Source organism: Phyllobates terribilis, unplaced genomic scaffold (assembly GCF_046119375.1).
Source record: "Phyllobates terribilis strain yellow unplaced genomic scaffold, ASM4611937v1 Scaffold_3__8_contigs__length_932513732, whole genome shotgun sequence".
In the NCBI taxonomy this organism is placed as follows: domain Eukaryota; kingdom Metazoa; phylum Chordata; class Amphibia; order Anura; family Dendrobatidae; genus Phyllobates; species Phyllobates terribilis.
The window spans coordinates 325,862,256-325,882,446 of NW_027362763.1; the positions used below are offsets into that span (position 1 = coordinate 325,862,256).

Consider the following 20,191-nt stretch of genomic DNA (forward strand, 5'->3'; position numbering starts at 1 on the left):
ATGCTGGCCAGAGGAAGACCTTTCTGCTCATTGCCCGACATTACTGGTGGCCTTCCCTGCGCAAGGATGTTGCAGACTTTGTCGAGGCTTGTTTTTCTTGTGCCCGTAACAAGGTTCCCAGGCACCTTTCTGCCAGCTGTCTTCTTCCTCTTCCCGTACTTTCCATTCTATGGTAACACATTGCAATGGACTTCATCACGGATCTCCCTGTTTCTGCTGGTTGTACTCTCATTTGGGTGGTCGCTGACCGCTTTTCTAAGATGGCTCACTTCATTCCCCTGCCTAGTCTTCCATCTGCATCTGTGCTGACTAAGGATTTCTACCATCACATTTTCCGTCTTCACGGCCTACCCCTCCACATTGTCTCGGATCGCGGAGTTCAATTCACTTTGCGCTTCTGGAGAGTCACGGGCAAGCTGCTGGATGTCTCTTTGGATTTCTCCTCTGCTTATCATCCTCAGTCCAATGGTCAAGTGGAATGTATCAACCAGATCCTTACCAGCTTTCTTCGGCACTTTGTCAGCGCTCACCATACCAATTGGGTTGAGCTCCTGCCCTGGGCCGAGTTTTCCTATAACAATCATGAGAGCGAGAATTCTTCTAAATCCCCATTTTTTGTGGTCTACGGTCAACACCCCCTGATTCTGTTTCCCATCTCCTCTTCTTTGGACAATCCTGCCACGGAGTCTCTCGTCAGTGAATTTTCATCTATTTGGGTAAACACTAGAGCTGCGCTTCTTCAGTCTTCCGAGCGGATGAAGAAACATGTTAATAAGAGACGTCTGGATCCGCCTCAATTCCATCCGGGAGACAAGGTCTGGCTTTCCTCCAAATATGTACATCTCAAGATACCTTCTTATAAGTTGGGTCCACGGTTCATTGGTCCGTTCGAGTTTCTGAACCAAATTAATCCCGTGGTTTACAAGCTGAAACTCCCAGTCACCTTACAGATCCCCAACTCCTTTCATGTATCTCTCCTCAAACCAGTTGTCCTTAATTCTTTCTCTGATGATCCAGGAACCACCCCAGCTCCAGTCTCTGTGGAGGACGTCTTTGAGGTAGAAAACATTTTGGCCACCAAGAGGGTAAGAGGAAAGACCTTCTTTCTTATGGATTGGAAGGGGTTTGGCCTGGAGGAAAGGTCTTGGGAACCCAGGGAGAACATTCATGCCCCTCTTCTTCTTAAAAAATTTCTTGTGGGCATAAAGAAGAGGGGGCGTAAAGGAGGGGTACTGTAGAATCGGCGTTTCTGCCTCCTGCCTGGCAGAGACGCCGTTCCCCTCACTGCCGCGGTTTCGGTCCAGCGTCTTCCTGCTACCCCGCTGCTGCTGTGGCGCGCATTGCGTGCATCTTCCCAGGCACTGTGCTTAGGGAACGCGCTCCCTCCCTCTTAAAGGGGCCGGGCGCCGTCCTGAAGAGTCCCCGGCCAAAGGCCAGAGGACTTCCCCTTTATAAGGCACGTCCTCCAAAATGGAGGTGCCTGTGCAAGGTTGTTGTTTGTGTGCTAACACTTTCCTCAGCCCTCACGTCCTGCTGCCTGTCAGTCCAGCCTGCCAGTCTGTCTGTCAGTCTAGCCCGCCAGTCTGTAAAACAGTTCTACCCGCCAGTCTGTCTACAGCCGTGTCTGCCAGCCTGCCTACCTGGAGCACCTGCCAAGTAACCTGCTGTGTCCGACAGGCCTGCCTACCTGGAGCACCTGCCAAGTAACCTGCCGTGTCCGCCAGCCTGCCAACCCGGATCACCTCCCAAGTAACCTGCCGTGTCTGCCAGCATGCCTACCCGGAGCACCGGTCTGGCTATCCGCCGTACCGGCCTGCTTGCCTACCCGGAGCACCTGTTGGCTATCCGCCTTACCTGCCTGCTTGCCTACCCGGAGCACCTGTCTGGCTACCAGCCTTACCTGCCCGCTTATTTACCCAGACCACCCGCCAGCCTTCCTGCCGTGCTCATCTGCTGTATCGGTCAGCTCCTGTCATCTGACCCGTGGGAGTCAACTGCTCTCACACAAGGTTGGTCCCAGAGTGGCACCTGTTTCACCTGCCCAGTCCCTCCCTGGTTCACGGAGTCGACTAAGCCGCCGTGTGACCTTGGTCGGTCCAAGTAGGCACTTAGTCACTCCCCTCTTGTCCCTCTTTGTACCGAAGCACAGAGGTTCCACCACCCGGATGGGTAACACATAGCGTTTTTTGATGCATTTCTGCGTAGAAAAAACGCACAGTGTGCACTTAACCTAAGAGCTATTTCAGTGATCCAAGAGCCCTGAGGCTATCCATTTGAAAAACAAAAATTACATCTTTATTACACTTAAATCAAATTTGCATAATAATTTGGAACCCAGTGTAAATATCAGTTTAATCCAAAACCTGTGCTGTTTAATTCTACAGATTTAGAGACTTTGTAGCTTTTTTTTCAGTATCTGAGCTCTACCCATATTCTTCTCTTTGTGTGGTCAGAGTTAAAATGTTCCTTCAGTTATAAATGAAAAAAACATACATAAAATCATCATTATTATTTTGACAGGATAAAACTTACTTTGCCTTCTGACTTCATTATAGATTTGCATATGTTTGAATTTTCATCACTAATAATGAAAGAACCGGTTTTCATTGTTTTATGAAGATTAACCTGGATTACTGACTTCTTTATGTAGTCTTTAAATTCTCCCTGCAGAAATATTGTAGAATACATAGAAATGGAGAGACACAAGGTGGTAATGAATTAATTTGTTGTAGCTTTGGGCAGAAATATACACAAATCACAAAAATTTAATCTGTTACATTACTGTTTTTTTCATAATAGAGTAATAACAACTTTGAACTACTTATTCTAATTTTTTAAATGTCAAAATTCTGTACTTACAGTTTGCAGCAAAACTGTATCAGCGTTGGCTAAGTTACATGGAACACAGTGACACCAAACATCCAGCTCTGGCTTCCAATAAAAGAGCAATTTTAGGAACCCTAAAGAAAATATGTACCCAAGTACACACAAAATATTTCTCCACCTCTCTGATTTGTATCCAAATATCTCCTAAAAAAGAAGAAAAGAAAAGAATAGTACAAGAATAAAATAAAAATGGATTAGTATTAAAGAGAACCTTTTACCAAATTTTTCATATTGAACCGGACACATGATGTAATAGTGGCTGCAAACCATGATAAAATGTTGCTATAGTATTGTTCTTTTTTAAAAGCCTTTAATTTGTGGAGATATTAGCAATCAAAGTAATTAGCTCATAATGAGATAATTTTTGTTATGTTCAATTAAGTGTTATCAGATAGTGTTCTCTGGGGGGGTGTATTTCTTCCCACTGTATGACTAAGACCAATCATAAGCAGGCAGCAAAACAGGAGACAAATTAATAGAACAGAAAAGCAAAGTCTAGCATGCTTAAAAGTCCATTTATTGGTTAAGCGATTAGAAAAAGGATGTGTAATCCATAACCAAGTGCAAAGTTAAAATTAGAAAGTGCAAATTAAAACAATTCGATCACAGCAGATCTTATTCTTTACAGTACATACAATAAGAAAGCACAGCAGCACACTGCAAGGGCCAAGACATCTGCAAACACTGAGAAAATAAGAGCTAAACTGTATTATTGCTAAATAAAATGTACTTACAAAAAATGAAAGCTCTTAGCGCATAAATTGGCCAATTCATGTATGCCCATCAACCACGACAAGGTAGTCTCCACATGATGGGTAACTAACCTCCTAAATATGCCTCTCTTGGGCTATAAGCCTACAGCATAAATGGACAAACATGCCTCTCTTGGGATAGAAGCCTACAAATTTAAATGGCCAGGTAGAAACCAACACCAATTAAAAGCAACCTTGGGCTGATGGGTGGAGTGCAGATTCAGAAAAGGAGAATGTGACACCACATTCTGTCTGCTATTTAAATTGTTCTTTTGACTGAACACTCATGCACACAGTTGTTGTCAGTTAAGAATAAATTAGCATCAAGCTACTCAAATTAAGTGTGCGTCAATTGAGACACCTATAGGACATGTTCACAAAGAGAGAAACACAATATCTGAGGATTATATCTGACCCTTAGAGCAGAAGAAAAAAACAAGGAAAAAGACACAAATAAACATTACCAAATAACTGGAAAAAATACAAAGAATATTATGCATCGTGCATTCATTAAATAGACCTTTCTATGTGACGCGCCCCCTGGGCCAGTGTTGTTTGGGGGATACCCGGAGCCGGATCAGATGGGGGTTGTAGTCTCCGAGTGGCGGTGACCCGGTCCGTGCCCAGGGTGTCAAACTCAGTGTGTGGCAGTCCTACAGATGTTACTGGATGTTCTTTAATGTCGACTACGCCACCCGTTGATTTGCGGTCACTACGGCCGCCGCTGCAGCAGGGTCCGCTGAGGCTGGTGGTGTGTGTGCAGCTCAGGTAGTATAACCCCCAACGGGAGGGGTATAGCCTCAGGGGGTCAGTTGTAGAGGGTGGTGGTTGTGGTGGTGCAGTGAGAGTGGTAATAAGACTCCGAGTCGGGCTGTGCAGTTCAGGGTTTTACTTACTGCTTTTGTGTTGGTCACTCCGGCCTTGAGTGACCACCCGAGCCGTGCTGCGTCCACCAGGTCCTGGACTCGGCCAACCCCCAGGTGATTCTGGAGCGTGGTCCTGAGCTCCCTTTCTGACTTGTCCTTCTCTCTGGCCTTCCCCACCAGGGATCCACCTAAGTCCGGCTCCCTCGGGCCTCTTGTTGGTAAAACCCTTGTCTCTGGGTTCCCTGACCCTATTCTTGGTTTGCCTTCTGGGTGGATTTAGTGGGTGGTCGTGGCAGATCCTGCCCACGACCTCCGGTCTCTGGCTAAGGATTAGGGCCCTCCACCAGCTTGGGATCCGGTACCCTTGTGCAACTCTTCACCCTCTGGTCTAATTTTGGGTTCTTGGAGTTCCCTCTTCTCCCCCTCTGGGTCCTTCTTTCTCCTCTCTCTCTCTCTTGGCCTTGGAGCTGGCTGAGCTGCTCTGCTTCTCTGACTCAACTCTGACAGACTGACCCTGATCTAAGATGGTTCCCAACTTATATACTCCCTCTATGTGTGAGCTCAGGTGACCAGCACCCAATGAGCTCCTAGCATTACCCAGACTGCTCCCCCTATCTGCCCCTACACTACTGGGATGTTCCACCCCCCTCCCACTCCAGCCAGGGACAGACACTGTCGTACCTGCACATTTCTCTAGTGGGAGTACCATTGGTCTGTCCCCCGGAAATGGGATGTGTGTAGTGCATGCAGCCTACTGAGCTCAGTTCCACACTCCATCCTTACCCGGGAGTGGAATACCACACCTCTGGCTTGAGGTGTAATACCCCTGTAGCAGCCGAATCCTCAGGGTGCTACATTCCCCCCTGGTAAATCACAGCACGTCCTCGGGCTGTAAGATATAAAAACATCCAAAACATACAATTTTTTTTCATAAACATAAACATATAAAACATCACATAAAACTTTTCATAAAAACTCTTCATAAATAACGTCCTTGTAAACACTCTTGCTCCTCCGGCCACGGTGCAACTTGTGACCGGGAAAAGCGCGACAGTCTCTTTAAGAAAAACAACAGTTTACTATAAAACCGGTAGGGGGCGCCTTAGGAAGCGCAACTATATACAAGGGGAATATGGCCGCTCTCAGTCCTCGGCCAGGTAATGGGAATAGGGACACACGGGTTAACAGTTCACTCTTGTCCCAACGGGGACTTATTTAAAGCAGCAACAGTTCACTGTACCCCGATGGGTAACTATTTACAGTCTCTTTAACGTACTTTAACGACGGCGTCCTCCTGCTCCTTCTTTGGATTTAGACCCGTCCGGGTCCTCCTGCTCCTCCTCACACCGCAGCTCCTCCTCCGTCAGGCGATGTACATGGAGGGCGTAGGGTCCTTTGGCACACTTGTGCCGGGTGAAGGTGACCTCATCCCCTACGTACAGGTCACGACCTCTGTGTCCCTCCGGCAGATGGCTTTCTACGTCTCTGCGGGTGACAAAGAAGTCGCCGGGGGTATGATGGTCTTTTATGAAGCCCCACCCATGCTGCAGGTTGAATTTAATCACAGTCCCGGTGGTAAGGGGACCATGAGCTGCACGGGGATCTCTCCTGGTCCGGCTCTTCTGCTCCGCGCTCCTTATCTGTGCTTGCTGTTCCCGGACCCGCCTCTCTCTCAGCTCCTTCTCGAAGACCTCAAGCTGCCGGCGGCAGCAATATGCACGCTCCGCTGCGGCCACCCGAGTCTCCTGAGTGAACCCCATGAGGTCTCCTCCGGTGGGGTCCCACTCAAACTGTGCCTCCTCTAGCGGGGGCTGGGTCCTCCTGACTAGTGTTGAGCCACCCCCGTAGTGTTCGAGTTCGGTTCGTCGAACACCCGTGTGTTCGCCGAACTGTTCGTCGAACTGTTCGTCGAACACCTTCGAACACCGTTAAAACCAATGGCAGGCAAACAAAAACACATAGAAACACATAGAAAACACCTTCAAAGGTGTCCAAAAGCTGACAAACTGCTCAGAAGACATAACTAACACATGGAAAAGTGACAAGTACATATAGTCATGCGAAAATAAAAGAGGTGGAGGAGTAAAAGGAGGGGGAGACACAGATATAGGCATGTCATGCCCTTCTAAAATCCAAAAAGTGAGAAGCCGACACGGCCAGTCCGCTCCTGCCCGTGCCACCTCCGTGTCGCCGGGTTTGTGCCAGAGCCGCGGTGAACCCTGACGGCCAGCCCCCCTCTCCCAATACTGGTGCCTGTCCGCTGGTGGGTCGAGCGAGCCCCCCTGTGGTGGAGGCAGCTCTAAGCTTTTTAATTTAAATTGTCTCTCTAATTTGAATGAATACACTTTAAATCCATTTACAAGGATCTATTGGAGGGCAAGTCTCATGCCAGCAGCCGCGGTAATTCCAGCTCCAGTAGCGTCCACTAAAGCTGCTGCAGTTAAAAAGCTTTTATAAGGATCGAGCTCGGCTGTCCACCGCAAGGCATCCTACTGCCAGTCCCAGCCCCTATGCCTTGGGGTGCCTCCTGATGCTCTTCACTAAGTATCCCATGGTCCCGAAGCATTTCCTTTGAAAAAATTAAGTGTCTAAACTACAGGTGGTGCAGCTTGCTTAACAGCCGGGATAATCCGCTCACTAGCAGACACTGCTACAAGGCACAAAGTATTTCCTGGGCTAGATGCAGTTAAAAATTTGTAATTAGATACTCTCGTTGGATGCTGAGAAAGCATTCCATAGAGTCTCCTGGCACGCCATATATGATTCTCTTAAAAAGCTTGGGGTAGGGGTCTAGGGGACCCTTTTATAGCCAAAATCACGGCCCTGTATCGCAATACGTCACCTAGGCTGAAGATAAATGGAACTGTAGCACCCTGAGGGCTCGGTTGCTACAGACGTATTGCACCTCACCCAGAGGTGTGATATCTCACTCTCAGGTAAGGATGGAGTGTGGATCAGGACCCGACACCTGCATGCATTACACCACATTGCCGTGGGGCAGGGCGACCAATATGCCCCTGAGATGGGCACGACAGTCCCTGTCCCTGGCTGGAGTGGGGGGAGGGAACACTGAGGAAGGGGAACCCTGTAGTGCAGGAGCAGGGAGGAAGCAGTTCCTGGGTGCATTGAGAAGGGAGTATAAAAGGTGGGCACCATCTTAGTTCAGTGCAGAGAAGTCTGAGCAGAAGTGGCAGGGAGCAGGGGCTCTGCATGAGCTCTGCTCCGGAGGCGGGCCTAGTAACAGAGGCCCAGGCCTGGAAGAGGGAGAAGGAAGGAAGAGGAGCGGAGAAGGCTCCAGGAACGAGGAATGAAGGGATCCCAGGGGTGCGGACGGGCGAATCGCCACCGCACGCCCTCATCCACCTGCGTGGAGGGGTCAGGCCAAAGGGGGAGACCGGTCCCCGAACTAGTGGAGGCAGGAAACGACCCTCAGCTAGAAACCGGAGGCTCTGACATTTTATGTGGCGCAGCCCCTCGCTACACCCGCTAGGAAGGCACCACATAGGGTCAGGGAAACTGGCGCCAAGTTTACCAAGAGGAGGCCCGAGGCAGCCGGACAGAAGTGTTGGTAAGAAAGGCCAGACAAAGGACACACAAAGGGGGTCCTGTGAAGTGCTCCAAAGTTATCTGGGAGTTGTCTGAGCCCCTCACCTGGTGAGCACAGTACGACGTGGGCAGCCGTTACCTGCAGACGTGGTCTGGATAATAAGAACTGTGAGTAAAGGCCCTGAACTGCATCACTGACTCCGTGTCGTTACTGCTGCTGCCCTGCACCATCACCCCCATCCTCCGCATACACTGCCCTGAGGCTATACTCCTCCCGTGGGGAGTTATGCTACGCTCTGCTGCACCCACAACACCAGCCTCAGTGGTCTGCCCTGTAGCGGCGGTTCACTCTGACCGCAATCCACGGGTGGCGTAGTCGGACATTTAAACATGAAAACCACATAAATAGTTCCGCCACTGGTTTGACCGCCCTGAGCCACGGAACTGGGTCGCCGCCACGAAGACTACAACCACCAGCATCCACCAAAAAGGGTCCGGCTCCGGGTGTCCCAAGGCCCAGGGGGTGCGTCAGAACATTTTCATCACCTTTCACAATCACCAATGGGACAAGGCAGTGATGTCCTCTGTCCCCTCTCTTATACATCCTAGTGACGGAGCACCTGCTCTCATCAATTCGCCATAACCCCAATATTAGGTGGATTGAGGTGGGAGGCACCGAGTACAAGTGCTCTCTATTTGCTGATGATGTCCTAGTATATATCACTCAATCACATATATCCATCCATGCTGTTATGGCTGAAATAGATCACTTTGTTACATGGTAAAATTTTAAAATCAATGCAGCGAAGTCTGAGGCCCTCGATGTCTCCCTCCCCAAATCCATATAGGATTCCATCCAGTCCAACTTTCCCTTTGCCTGGCCCTCACAGGGTATCAAATACTTAGGAATTCCTATTCATAGAGACCTCTCCCATCTATGTTATCTTAATTTTGGGCCCTTTATTGAACAACTCCATACAGACCACGGTTGGCAAGTTAGAACTGTAAGATTCACTACGTGAATCACTGGTGTTTTGTGGAAAAGCACATGTACACTGCGTTCCAAATTATTATAAAAAAAGTGTTTAGGAGTGATAAGGGAAGAATTTGTTTGTTTGTCAGTTAAACTCATTGATGGTGATGTGTGTCAGGGCTCTTTATATCACTGTAAGCAATTGCAGACACCTGTGCTAATTAGTTTGGCAGGTGTGTCCAATGAAAGGCAAGACTACTTAAGAAGGCTCTCTCACATTATTAAGCAGCCTACATTTTCTGCCAAAATGGGAAAGAAAAAGGATGTGTCGGCTGCTGAGAAGCAACAAATTGTGGAGTGTTTAGGTCAAGGCATGACTACAATCAACATTGTGCGATGATCAGGATGAAGTGTCTTGGCAATCAAGAAGTATGTAGCTGATTCACAGTACACACGTGTGCGTGCTGATAAGGGCAAATTGAGGACTCTTTCCTACAGGCAATTACGTCAGGTTGAAAGAGCAGCGGCAAAAAAGCCTTGTCATAGCAGCAGACAAGTTTTTGAAGCTGCTTGTGCCTCCAACGTCCCCCGAACAACAAGATGCAGGGTCCTTCAGAGGTTTGCAGCTGTGCATGCGCCATCCTGTCGACCTCCTCTATCCACTTCACACAAGCAGAAACGGCTCCAGTGGGCCAAACATTACATGAAGACTGATTTCAAAACTGTTTTGTTCACGGATGAGTGCCGTGCAGCGCTCGATGGTCCAGATGGATGGAGTGGAGGATGGCTGGTTGATGGACACCCCACGCAAACACGGCTACAGCGCCAACAAGGAGGAGGTGGAGTAATGTTTTGGGCTGGAATCATGGGGAGAGAGATTGTCGGCCCCTTTAGGATCCCTGAAGGCGCTAAAGATGAACTCCATAATGTATGTGGATTTTCTCAAACAGCACTTCCTGCCATGGTTCAAGAAGAAGAACCGTGTATTTCACAGCAAGATCATTTTTCTGCATGATAATGCACCATCTCATGCTGCACATAAAACATCTGCATCTCTGGCTGATATGGGCATAAAAGGGGACAAACTTATGGTGTGACCCCCATGCTCCCCTGACCTCTACCCCATTCAGAACCTTTGGAGCATCATTAAAAGGAGTGTCTATGATGGCGGGAGGCAGTTCACATCTAAGCAACAGCTCTGGGAGGGTATTCTGTCCTCATGCAAAACAATTGAAGCAGAAACCATCCAAAACCTGACAAATTCAATGGACGAGAGAGTTCAGAAGCTCCTTTCGAACAAGGGGTCCTATGTGAAAATGTAACATCACCTAGAATAAAGTTTTGAGTTGAAAACTGTTTGATTTCAGTTTCTAACAACCTGCTAATGCTTATAATTTCAAAAATGACCATTTTTTTGGTCTTTATTAAAATGAAAAGGTTGATCGAAAAGTTTGGGGGATCTAAGAGTGTGGCAACCCAGTAGTCATGATTACTTCGAATTCTGACAATATGAGGGTCATGCTGCAGGTAGTGCAGCAAGAAGGCACTTATGTGCCTTGCGCATCTCGGAGCCCCAAAATTATTTTCCGGGCTAGATGCAGCTAAAAATTATTTTTAATTTTAAATCTGGTGAAGCTTTAGTATAGATGGCCTCATAGGATCAGTGCTGCACACTGCTACAAAGCCCAAATTATTTTCCAGTCAAGATACAGATAAACATGATTAGTAATTTGAAAGCTTAAAACGGTTGGTAGGGTGATTTTAACCAATCATCAAGCTTTTACTCTACCCAGGATGACACAGGGGTAGAAAAGTCGTTTCGGATCCATGATTTGTTCATCTTTATGAACGTGAGTCTGTCTACATTATCAGTGGAGAGCCGCGTGCGCTTATCTGTCAGCACACCACCAGCAGCGCTGAACACACGTTCAGACAGAACGCTGGCTGCGGGGCATGACAAGATCTCCAAGGCGTAAGTGGCTAGCTCCGGCCATTTATCCAGATTGGAAGCCCAAAAAGAGCAAGGGTCCAGTGACACAGTCGTGGCTTCAATGTTTACTTGGAGATACTCCTGTACCATCGTCTCTAGGCGTTGACTATGTGTCAGACTTCTTGTCTCCTGTGGCCTTGCAAAGGATGGGCTAAAAAAGTGGTGAAATGATTCCGCAAAATTGATGTTACCAGCAGATACTGTGGTTCTGTTACGGTTTGAGTGCTGAACACTTGACGGTCCCACGGTTGGCAAGTTGGAACTGTGAGATTCACTACGTGCACCACTGGTATTTTGTGGAAAAGCACATGTAAGATTCTGCAACAGTCTCTGCTGATACTCCTGCATGCGTGCATCCCTTTCTATGGCAGGAATAATTTCTGCAAATTTACTTTTGTACCGGGGATCTAACAGTGTGGCAACCCAGTAGTCAGGATTATTTCTAATTCTCACAATTCGAGGGTCATGTTGCAGGTAGTGCAGCAAGAAGGCACTCATGTGTGTTGCGCATCCAGGAGCACCAAGTCCCTGTTGTGTTGGTGGCGAGGTAACAATCATGCTTCCTTCCTCTGTCCTCTCCCCCCAACCTCGCACAACAGAAATGTGATCAAGGTCTCCCTCATCTGATGAGTCTTCCATCAGTTCGTCCGCCACTTCGTCCTGGGCTCCTGCACCTTCCTCACTAGTTTGGCTGCTACCATGCGCCCTGGTAAAACCATCTCCCCCACCCTCACATCCCTGCCGCCTTGGTGCTGCCAACCGTCTGGACCTTGCAGATGTTAGCCCTTCCGCATACAACTCCTCCTCCTCTACTTCCTCCACCTCCTCTTGTGCCACCACCTGACTCCGAATTCTGTTTAACATGTGCTCCAGCATGTAAATCACCGGAATAGTCATGCTGATAATGGCATCGTCAGCACTAAACATCTTCGTCGCCATTTCAAAACTGTGCAGAAGGGTGCATAGGTCCCTGATCTGAGACCACTCCTCCAGCGTGATTTGCCCCACCTCTGAATCTCGTTGGCCCAGGCTATACGTCAGAACGTATTGCACCAGGGCTTGTCGGTGCTGCCACAGTCGCTGCAACATGTGCAGAGTTGAATTCCACCGGGTAGGCACATCGCATTTTAGCCGGTGAAGTGGCAGGCCAACGACATCTGTAGAGATGTAAGTCGCTGAGCTGCGGGATGCGAACGGCGGAAGTGAGCACACAGCGACCGTGCCCTCTGCAGAAGGCCATCTAGTCTGGGATAGTGGGCTAAAAATTGCTGGACAACCAGGTTCAACACGTGAGCCATACAAGGCACGTGTGTGACATTGCCCCGGCGAAGGGCCGCACCCAGGTTTGCAGCATTGTCGCACACGGCCTTCCCTGGTTTCAGGTCCAGTGGAGACAACCATTCATGAAATTGGTTCTCCAGAGCTGACCACAACTCCTCAGCTGTGTGACTCACATTTCCCAGACATTTCAATGTAAAAACCGCCTGATGACGTTGAGCCCTACTACCAGCATAGTAAGGAGGTGTGCAGGATCCCTTCTGCGCAGTTAGAAAGCTTGTGGCATGACCAGACAGGCTTTGGGTGCAGGTGGAAGACCGAGAGGAGGTTGAGGAGGCAGAAGCAGTGGAGGAACTTTGACATAAAGAGGATTGACGCACAACTCGTGGGGACGGCAAGACTTGGACAGCAGCCCCTTGTCCTGCTGTCACCATAGTTACCCAGTGCCCAGTCAGCGACATGTAACGCTCCTGTCCATGCCTACTCGTCCAAGTGTCTGTGGTGAAATGCACCCTGTCACACACAGAGTTTCTCAAAGAAGCGGTGATGTTGTGTGCGACATGCTGGTGGAGCGCAGGCACACCTTTCTTTGAGAAGTAGTGCCGACTGGGCATCTGGTACTGGGGCACTGCGACGGACATAAGGTCTCGAAAATCCTCTGTGTCCACCAGGCGGAAAGGCAGCATTTCTGTAGCCAAGAGCTTGCAGATGGTGAAATTCAACCTCTTAGCTTTCTCATGGCTAGGAGGAAATGGTCTTTTACTTGTCCACATCTGAGGGACCGAGGGCTGGCTATTGTGCTTAGACGGGGTTGATAAGGGTGTCCCCGGCAAACTGCCGGTCTGTGAGGAAGATGCAGGCGGACATGTTAGGTTGCCTTGATCCAAAGGTGGTGCTATCGATGTCGGACAGCGCTCAACACCAGCTGGTGTTACCACCTCCAAAGAAAATGATGACCTGCCAATCACGCTGGCTGTTGCGGGTAAAGAGGTGGCAGGTCTGCGCCCCAAAACAGGTGTGACTGCTGTCCCCCCAGTCACAGAGGATGAAGAGGCCACGGATGCACAAGATATGGCAGACGGTGATTGGCCCGGCCGGCTAGGCCGCATTGTAGCACACTGAGCTTCCCACTGCAACTTATGCTTCATGTCCATGTGCCGGTTCATGCATGAAGTACTCAAACTATGTATTTTTTGGCCTCTACTTAGCTTTTGCTGACAAATGTTACAGATAACACGAGTTGGGTCATCTTTATCGATCTGAAAAAATGCCCAGGCTATGCAAGGCTTAGCACCCATGCGACCTGAAGAGCCACCACGACTTGTGGTGAGAGGCAGAGTTGTGTTTGAGGATGCAGTTGTTGACGTGCTTCCAGTACTACGTCTCTGTCCAGGAAGGCGCAACCTGACCTCGTCGTCACTAGCATCTTCCTCCACCTCCTCTGCTGACCTCATCTCTTGGCTGACTGTGGGTTGACAGTAAGTGGGATCTCCGACCTCATCATCATCACCCTGTGCGTTATCACACCCGTCGTCCTCAGAGCCAACCTGTTCCTGCCCTGACAAAAAACTAAAGTTGTCGCTCCAATCAGGTATTTGAGTCTTATCATCGTCTTCCTCATTGTCTCCACCAACAGGAGTTACAGTTTGGGAATGAGGGTCTACATTATGGTCAGAACCTTCTGCGTCTGGTCCTGGATCCGACTCATAAAGATTCTGGGCATCAGTGCAGATCATTTCCTCGACTGGATTCACAGAAGCGCTGGAGTCGACCTCTGATTCCCAGGCTATAGTATGAGTAAACAGCTCTGCAGACTCAACCATCTGTTCTACCTCATACTCAGACGGGCAGCTGGACATTTGGGAGCTGTGAGGAAGCAAGTGCGATTTGGGTGACACCTTTGAGGACTGGAGTATTTGTGATGTTGAAGTTGATGTGGAGGAGAGCCCACTTAAAGGAGCACTTGATATCCGTTGAAGCACCTGCTGTTTTTGTGCCTCATCTGGAATTTGTAGCGATTGGCGTGGCCGTAAGAAAGGGATCTTATCACATTGTCCGCTAAAAGAAGTAGACATTTTAGTTTGGCTGGAAGATGGTCTTTCTTCTGCAGATGTTACTGTTGCTTTAACACCTACCCCACGGACACAACCTTTTTTCCCCTTCCCAACACGCCTATTCCCCTTTCCACCAGCAGCAGGCCTTTTTCCACTCATTTTGGTGGTTAACTAATTCACAACTCTGGAGTTGTTTGCACAAAAAAACAATGGATGATAACCGAGCAGAGCTGAGTGGCCAAACTGTGGTATTAGGCCAAAACTATTGGCTGGGTTAGATGCAGAAAAAAATTATTTTGAATTTGCAACCTGATGGAGGTCAGTATAGATGGACTAGTACAAATAGTCCCACACACTGCTAGAAGCCCAAATATTTTTTCAGAGGTACTGTAGATGCAGATAAAAATTATTTTTAATTTGCAACCTGATGGAGGTCAGTATAGATGGACTAATAGACCAATTCCCACACACTGCTAGAAGCCCAAATATTTTTTCAGAGCTAGATGCAGAAAAAAATTATTTTTAATTTGCAACCTGATGGAGGTCAGTATAGATGGACTAATAGACCAAGTCCCACACACCGCTAGAAGCCCAACTATTTTTTCAGAGCTAGATGCAGAAAAAAATTATATTCAATTTGCAACCTGCTGGAGGTCAGTATAGAAGGACTAATAGAACAAGTCCCACACACTGCTAGAAGCCCAAATATTTTTTCAGAGCTAAATGAAGAAAAAAATTATTTTTAATTTGCAACCTGATGGAGGTCAGTATAGATGGACTAATAGACCAAGTCCCACACACTGCTAGAAGCCCAAATATTTTTTCAGAGCTAGATGCAGAAAAAAATTATTTTTAATTTGCAACCTGATGGAGGTCAGTATAGATGGACTAATAGACCAAGTCCCACACACCGCTAGAAGCCCAAATATTTTTTCAGAGCTAGATGCAGAAAAAAAATATTTTTAATTTGCAACCTGATGGAGGTCAGTATAGATGGACTAATAGACCAAGTCCCACACACTGCTAGAAGCCCAAATATTTTTTCAGAGCTAGATGCAGAAAAAAATTATTTTTAATTTGCAACCTGATGGAGGTCAGTATAGATGGACTAATAGACCAAGTCCCACACACCGATAGAAGCCCAAATATTTTTTCAGAGCTAGATGCAGAAAAAAATTATTTTTAATTTGCAACCTGATGGAGGTCAGTATAGAAGCACTAATAGAACAAGTCCCACACACTGCTAGAAGCCCAAATATTTTTTCAGAGCTAAATGAAGAAAAAAATTATTTTTAATTTGCAACCTGATGGAGGTCAGAATAGATGGACTAATAGACCAAGTCCCACACACTGCTAGAAGCCCAAATATTTTTTCAGAGCTAGATGCAGAAAAAAATTATTTTTAATTTGCAACCTGATGGAGGTCAGTATAGATGGACTAATAGACCAAGTCCCACACACTGCTAGAAGCCCAAATATTTTTTCAGAGCTAGATGCAGAAAAAAAATATTTTTAATTTGCAACCTGATGGAGGTCAGTATAGATGGACTAATAGACCAAGTCCCACACACTGCTAGAAGCCCAAATATTTTTTCAGAGCTAGATGCAGAAAAAAAATATTTTTAATTTGCAACCTGATGGAGGTCAGTATAGATGGACTAATAGACCAAGTCCCACACACCGCTAGAAGCCCAACTATTTTTTCAGAGCTAGATGCAGAAAAAAATTATATTCAATTTGCAACCTGCTGGAGGTCAGTATAGAAGGACTAATAGAACAAGTCCCACACACTGCTAGAAGCCCAAATATTTTTTCAGAGCTAAATGAAGAAAAAAATTATTTTTAATTTGCAACCTGATGGAGGTCAGTATAGATGGACTAATAGACCAAGTCCCACACACTGCTAGAAGCCCAAATATTTTTTCAGAGCTAGATGCAGAAAAAAATTATATTCAGTTTGCAACCTGATGGAGGTCAGTATAGATGGACTAATAGAATGATGCTATGCCCAAAAGATTTTACTTCACTAGGTGCAGTAAAAAAATTGGTATTCTATACACAGGTGTTATATCTTGCAACACAGATAGGCTACTCCACTGACTAACACACTCTGCAATAGGCCAAAAAGGATTAGCTTTGCTAGATTCAGCCAAATGCTGTGAAAAAAACTTGCACAGCACTGGCACAGACCTGCCTGGCAAAAACTGATAGGAACTCATGTAACCTAGTCCTGAAAAGGACTCCAATTACAATTAGTCTTTACTCCCACAACCTATCTATTTAAGAGCACAGACCTCCCTGATAAAAGTCGTAGGAAATGCTGTAACCTAGTCCTTAAAAGGACTGCAATCACAACTATTCCCTATTCCCAAGCTATCTGTATATTTGTGCGAAAATTGGCTTGAAATTAACAAGGTATAGCGCACACAGCAACAGCGGTGCCGTCTAACACGCAGCTGCAGCAGTGAGAAAATGGTGGCGACGGGGAAAATGGCTTGGTCTTATAGGGCAAGGACATGTGACATACACTGCCAATGACACATGCCCTTGCTTGTGTGAAAAAAAGCACTTCGCTCCGTGTGTGCGCTGCTGATAGGCTGACAGATTGCACCTCCCCACTGCAAATGCGGGAAAGAGAAAAAAAAATGGAGATCTTCATTGTTCCTGCAGAGATCCATCCCCTGCCCCTCCCCCCACCCCGCTGTACACTCAAACTGCGTATTAACATTAATTTTCATCATTACTGAGAAAAAATCCAGTTATGATTTTGGTGCACGAACAGTTATGGAACATAACCTCGAACAGCCGAATTTTTCTCAAATTGTTCGTGTTCGCCGAACGGCTCGAACACCGCCCAAAACAGCTCGAATTTGAGATCGGCGAACAGTTCGAGTAGAACAACGCTCATCTCTACTCCTGACGGGCTTCGGAACCGGAATCAGGGGTTCATCTAGGGGTCTCGCCCTTTGGAGTTCCAGTTGGTAGTACTCCTGGGGCCATATGAAGGGCTGCCCATCCGGGCACGTATGCTGGGCGAACAGGTCCTCACCCAGGTGCGGTACTTTGGGTGTTATGGGCGCTGTGGTGGTAGCGACGCCCGGGTTGACCAGGCCTTGCGACCAGGCTGGGGGCACGCTAAAGGAAAAGGGCACCGTAAGAACGGCGGCGCCCGTGGTTACTCGGCCCTGCGACCAGGCTGGTAGCTCCGCGGAGGTAGGGGGCGCTGTTGGAATGGCGGCGCCCGGGGGTACTAGGCCTTGCGACTAGTGTTGAGCCACCCCCGTAGTGTTCGGGTTCGGTTCGGTTCGTCGAACACCGGGATGTTCGAGGAACTGTTCGTCGAACTGTTCGTCGAACACCTTAGAACACCGTCGAACACCGTTAAAACCAATGGCAGGCAAACAAAAACACATAGAAACACATAGAAAACACCTGCAAAGGTGTCCAAAAGCTGACAAACTGCTCAGAAGACACTCTTTAAAAAAGCCGGCCGGCAAATTCAGCAGCGGCATACACCGGTACCCGACAATTTAGACAAGAAGGAATAGAGCATCACACATAGATTAGATAGATAGAAACATGTCAGTCACATATATATGAAGTACAGTGACAGTGTTGGTTACTGCACTTGTCATTTAGTGTAAAGGATTTATTAAAAAAAATATTAGTGTTTTCATGCACTGTCTCTTTAAAAAAGCCGGCCGGCAATTCAGCATCTGTACCCGACAATTTAGAACAGAAAGAATAGAGCTTCACACATAGATTAGATAGATAGAAACATGTCAGTCACATATATAATAAGTACAGTGATAGTGTTGCTTACTGTACTTGTCATTTAGTGTAAAGGATTTATTTTAAAAAAATAATAGTGTTTTCATGCACTGTCTCTTTAAAAAAGCCGGCCGGCAATTCAGCAGCGGTACCCGACAATTTAGAACAGAAAGATAGAGCATCACACATAGATTAGATAGATAGAAACATGTCAGTCACATATATATGAAGTACAGTGATAGTGTTGGTTACTGTACTTGTCATTTAGTATTAAAATAAAGGATTTATTATTAAAAAAATTGGCGTGGGGTTCCCCTTAATTTTAGGCTCTAGCGGAGGTTAAGCAGACAGCTGGGGCAGATGTTTGAAGCCTGGGAAGGGGGTAATACCCACGGAGCTTCCCAGGCTACTAATATGAGCCCCCAGCTGAATACATAGCCTTTACTAGCTATTAAAATGGGGGACCCCCCAAAAAAAATGACGTGGGGTTCCCCCTAATTTAATAGCTAGCAAAGGCTAGGCAGACAGCTGGGGGCTGATATTAATAGCCCAGGAAGGGAGCCATGAATATTGGCCCCCTCCCAGGCTAGAAACACCAGCCGTCAGCCGCCCCAGAAATGGCGCATTCATAGGATGCGCCAATTCTGGCACTTAGCCTCGCTCTTCCACGCTGCCCTGGTGCGGTGGCAGGGGGTAATAGGGTTGGGGTTGATGTCAGCTTATAATGCCAGCTGACATCAAGCCCAGGTTAGTAATGGAGAGGCGTCTATAAGACACCCCCATTACTAACCCCATAGTCAAAGTTAAAGAAAAACACAAACACCCAGAATAAAGTCCTTTAATTGAAATAAAGACACAATCCTTTATTGTTCTAAATTAAACCATACTTACCGTCACGCCCATTCCAGCTGAAGCCAACGATCTCCTGCAATAAAAGAAAAATAATAAAGCAACCTCATCCTTACCTTTCCATGGTTCCCACGACAGCTTCAGCTCTGCTACATCGAGATGACAGGCTGGACCGCAGCAGAACGCTGCCATCCAGCCTCTCATCCCGCAGACACTGAGAAGCGCAGGCTTGCTTGCGCTGCTCAGCGTCTCTCTGTGACGACATCCAGATGAGCCGAGTTCATGTCCAATGAACTCGGCTCACCTCATGCACGTCACTGACAGCGTGGGAAAATTCTCACGCTGAAGCGCTGATTGCAGGAGAATTTTCCCACGCTGTCAGTGACGTGCAGGAGGTGAGCTGAGTTCATTGGACATGACCTCGGCTCATCTGGATGCCGTCACAGCGAGACAGTGAGGAGCGCAAGCATGCCTGCGCTTCTCAGTGTCTGCGGGATGACAGACTGGATGGCAGCGTTCTGCTGCGGTCCAGCCAGTCATCTCGATGTAGCAGAGCTGAAGCTGTCGTGGGAACCATGGAAAGGTAAGGATGAGGTTGGTTTATTATTTTTCTTTTATTGCAGGAGATCGTTGGCTTCAGCTGGAATGGGTGTGATGGTAAGTATGGTTTAATTTAGAACAATAAAGAATTGTGTCTTTATTTCAATTAAAGGACTTTATTCTGGGTGTTGTGTTTTTTTTAAATACTTTACTAGAAATTCATGGCGGTCATGTCTAATACTGGCGTGACCCCATGAATTTTGGGCTTGGGGCCAGCTGATAATACCAAGCTGGCCCTAACCCCTTTATTACCCAGTGAGCCACCGCACCAGGGCCCTGGATGAGTTGGGTACAGCGCCAGAAGATGGCGCTTCTATGAACGCGCCGTTTTCCGGGGTGGCTGCGGACTGCAATTTGTAGCGGGGGGGGGGGCCTAGAAAGCTTGGGCCTCCCTGCGCTGCAGATTCCAGCCCCCAGCTGCCTAGTTGTACCTGGCTGGACACAAAAATAGGGCGAAGCCCCACGTACTTTTTTTTTAATTATTTCATGAAATTCATGAAATAATTAAGAAAAAAAGGCCTTCCCTATATTGTTGTATCCGGCCAGGTACAAATAGGCAGCTGGTGGTTGGGGGCAGCCCGTTCCTGCCTGCTGTACCTGGCTGGACACAAATATAGTGCGAAGCC

At 47.5% G+C, this 20,191-nt stretch overlaps 1 protein-coding gene across 5 annotated transcripts in view; it reads right to left on the bottom strand.

Moving 5' to 3' along the window:
* The window catches only part of LOC141259325 (probable cation-transporting ATPase 13A5), a 1,017,982-nt gene that overhangs the window by 827,486 nt on the left and 170,305 nt on the right, over window positions 1-20,191 (bottom strand). For all 5 annotated transcript variants that reach the window (XM_073675091.1, XM_073675090.1, XM_073675088.1 and 2 more), the window contains exons 2-3: window positions 2,860-3,030; window positions 2,533-2,664 (exon numbers count right to left, since the gene is read on the bottom strand). In XM_073675091.1, the coding sequence (XP_073531192.1) occupies window positions 2,533-2,664; window positions 2,860-3,030 (303 nt within the window). The remainder of the gene's footprint in view (window positions 1-2,532; window positions 2,665-2,859; window positions 3,031-20,191) is intronic.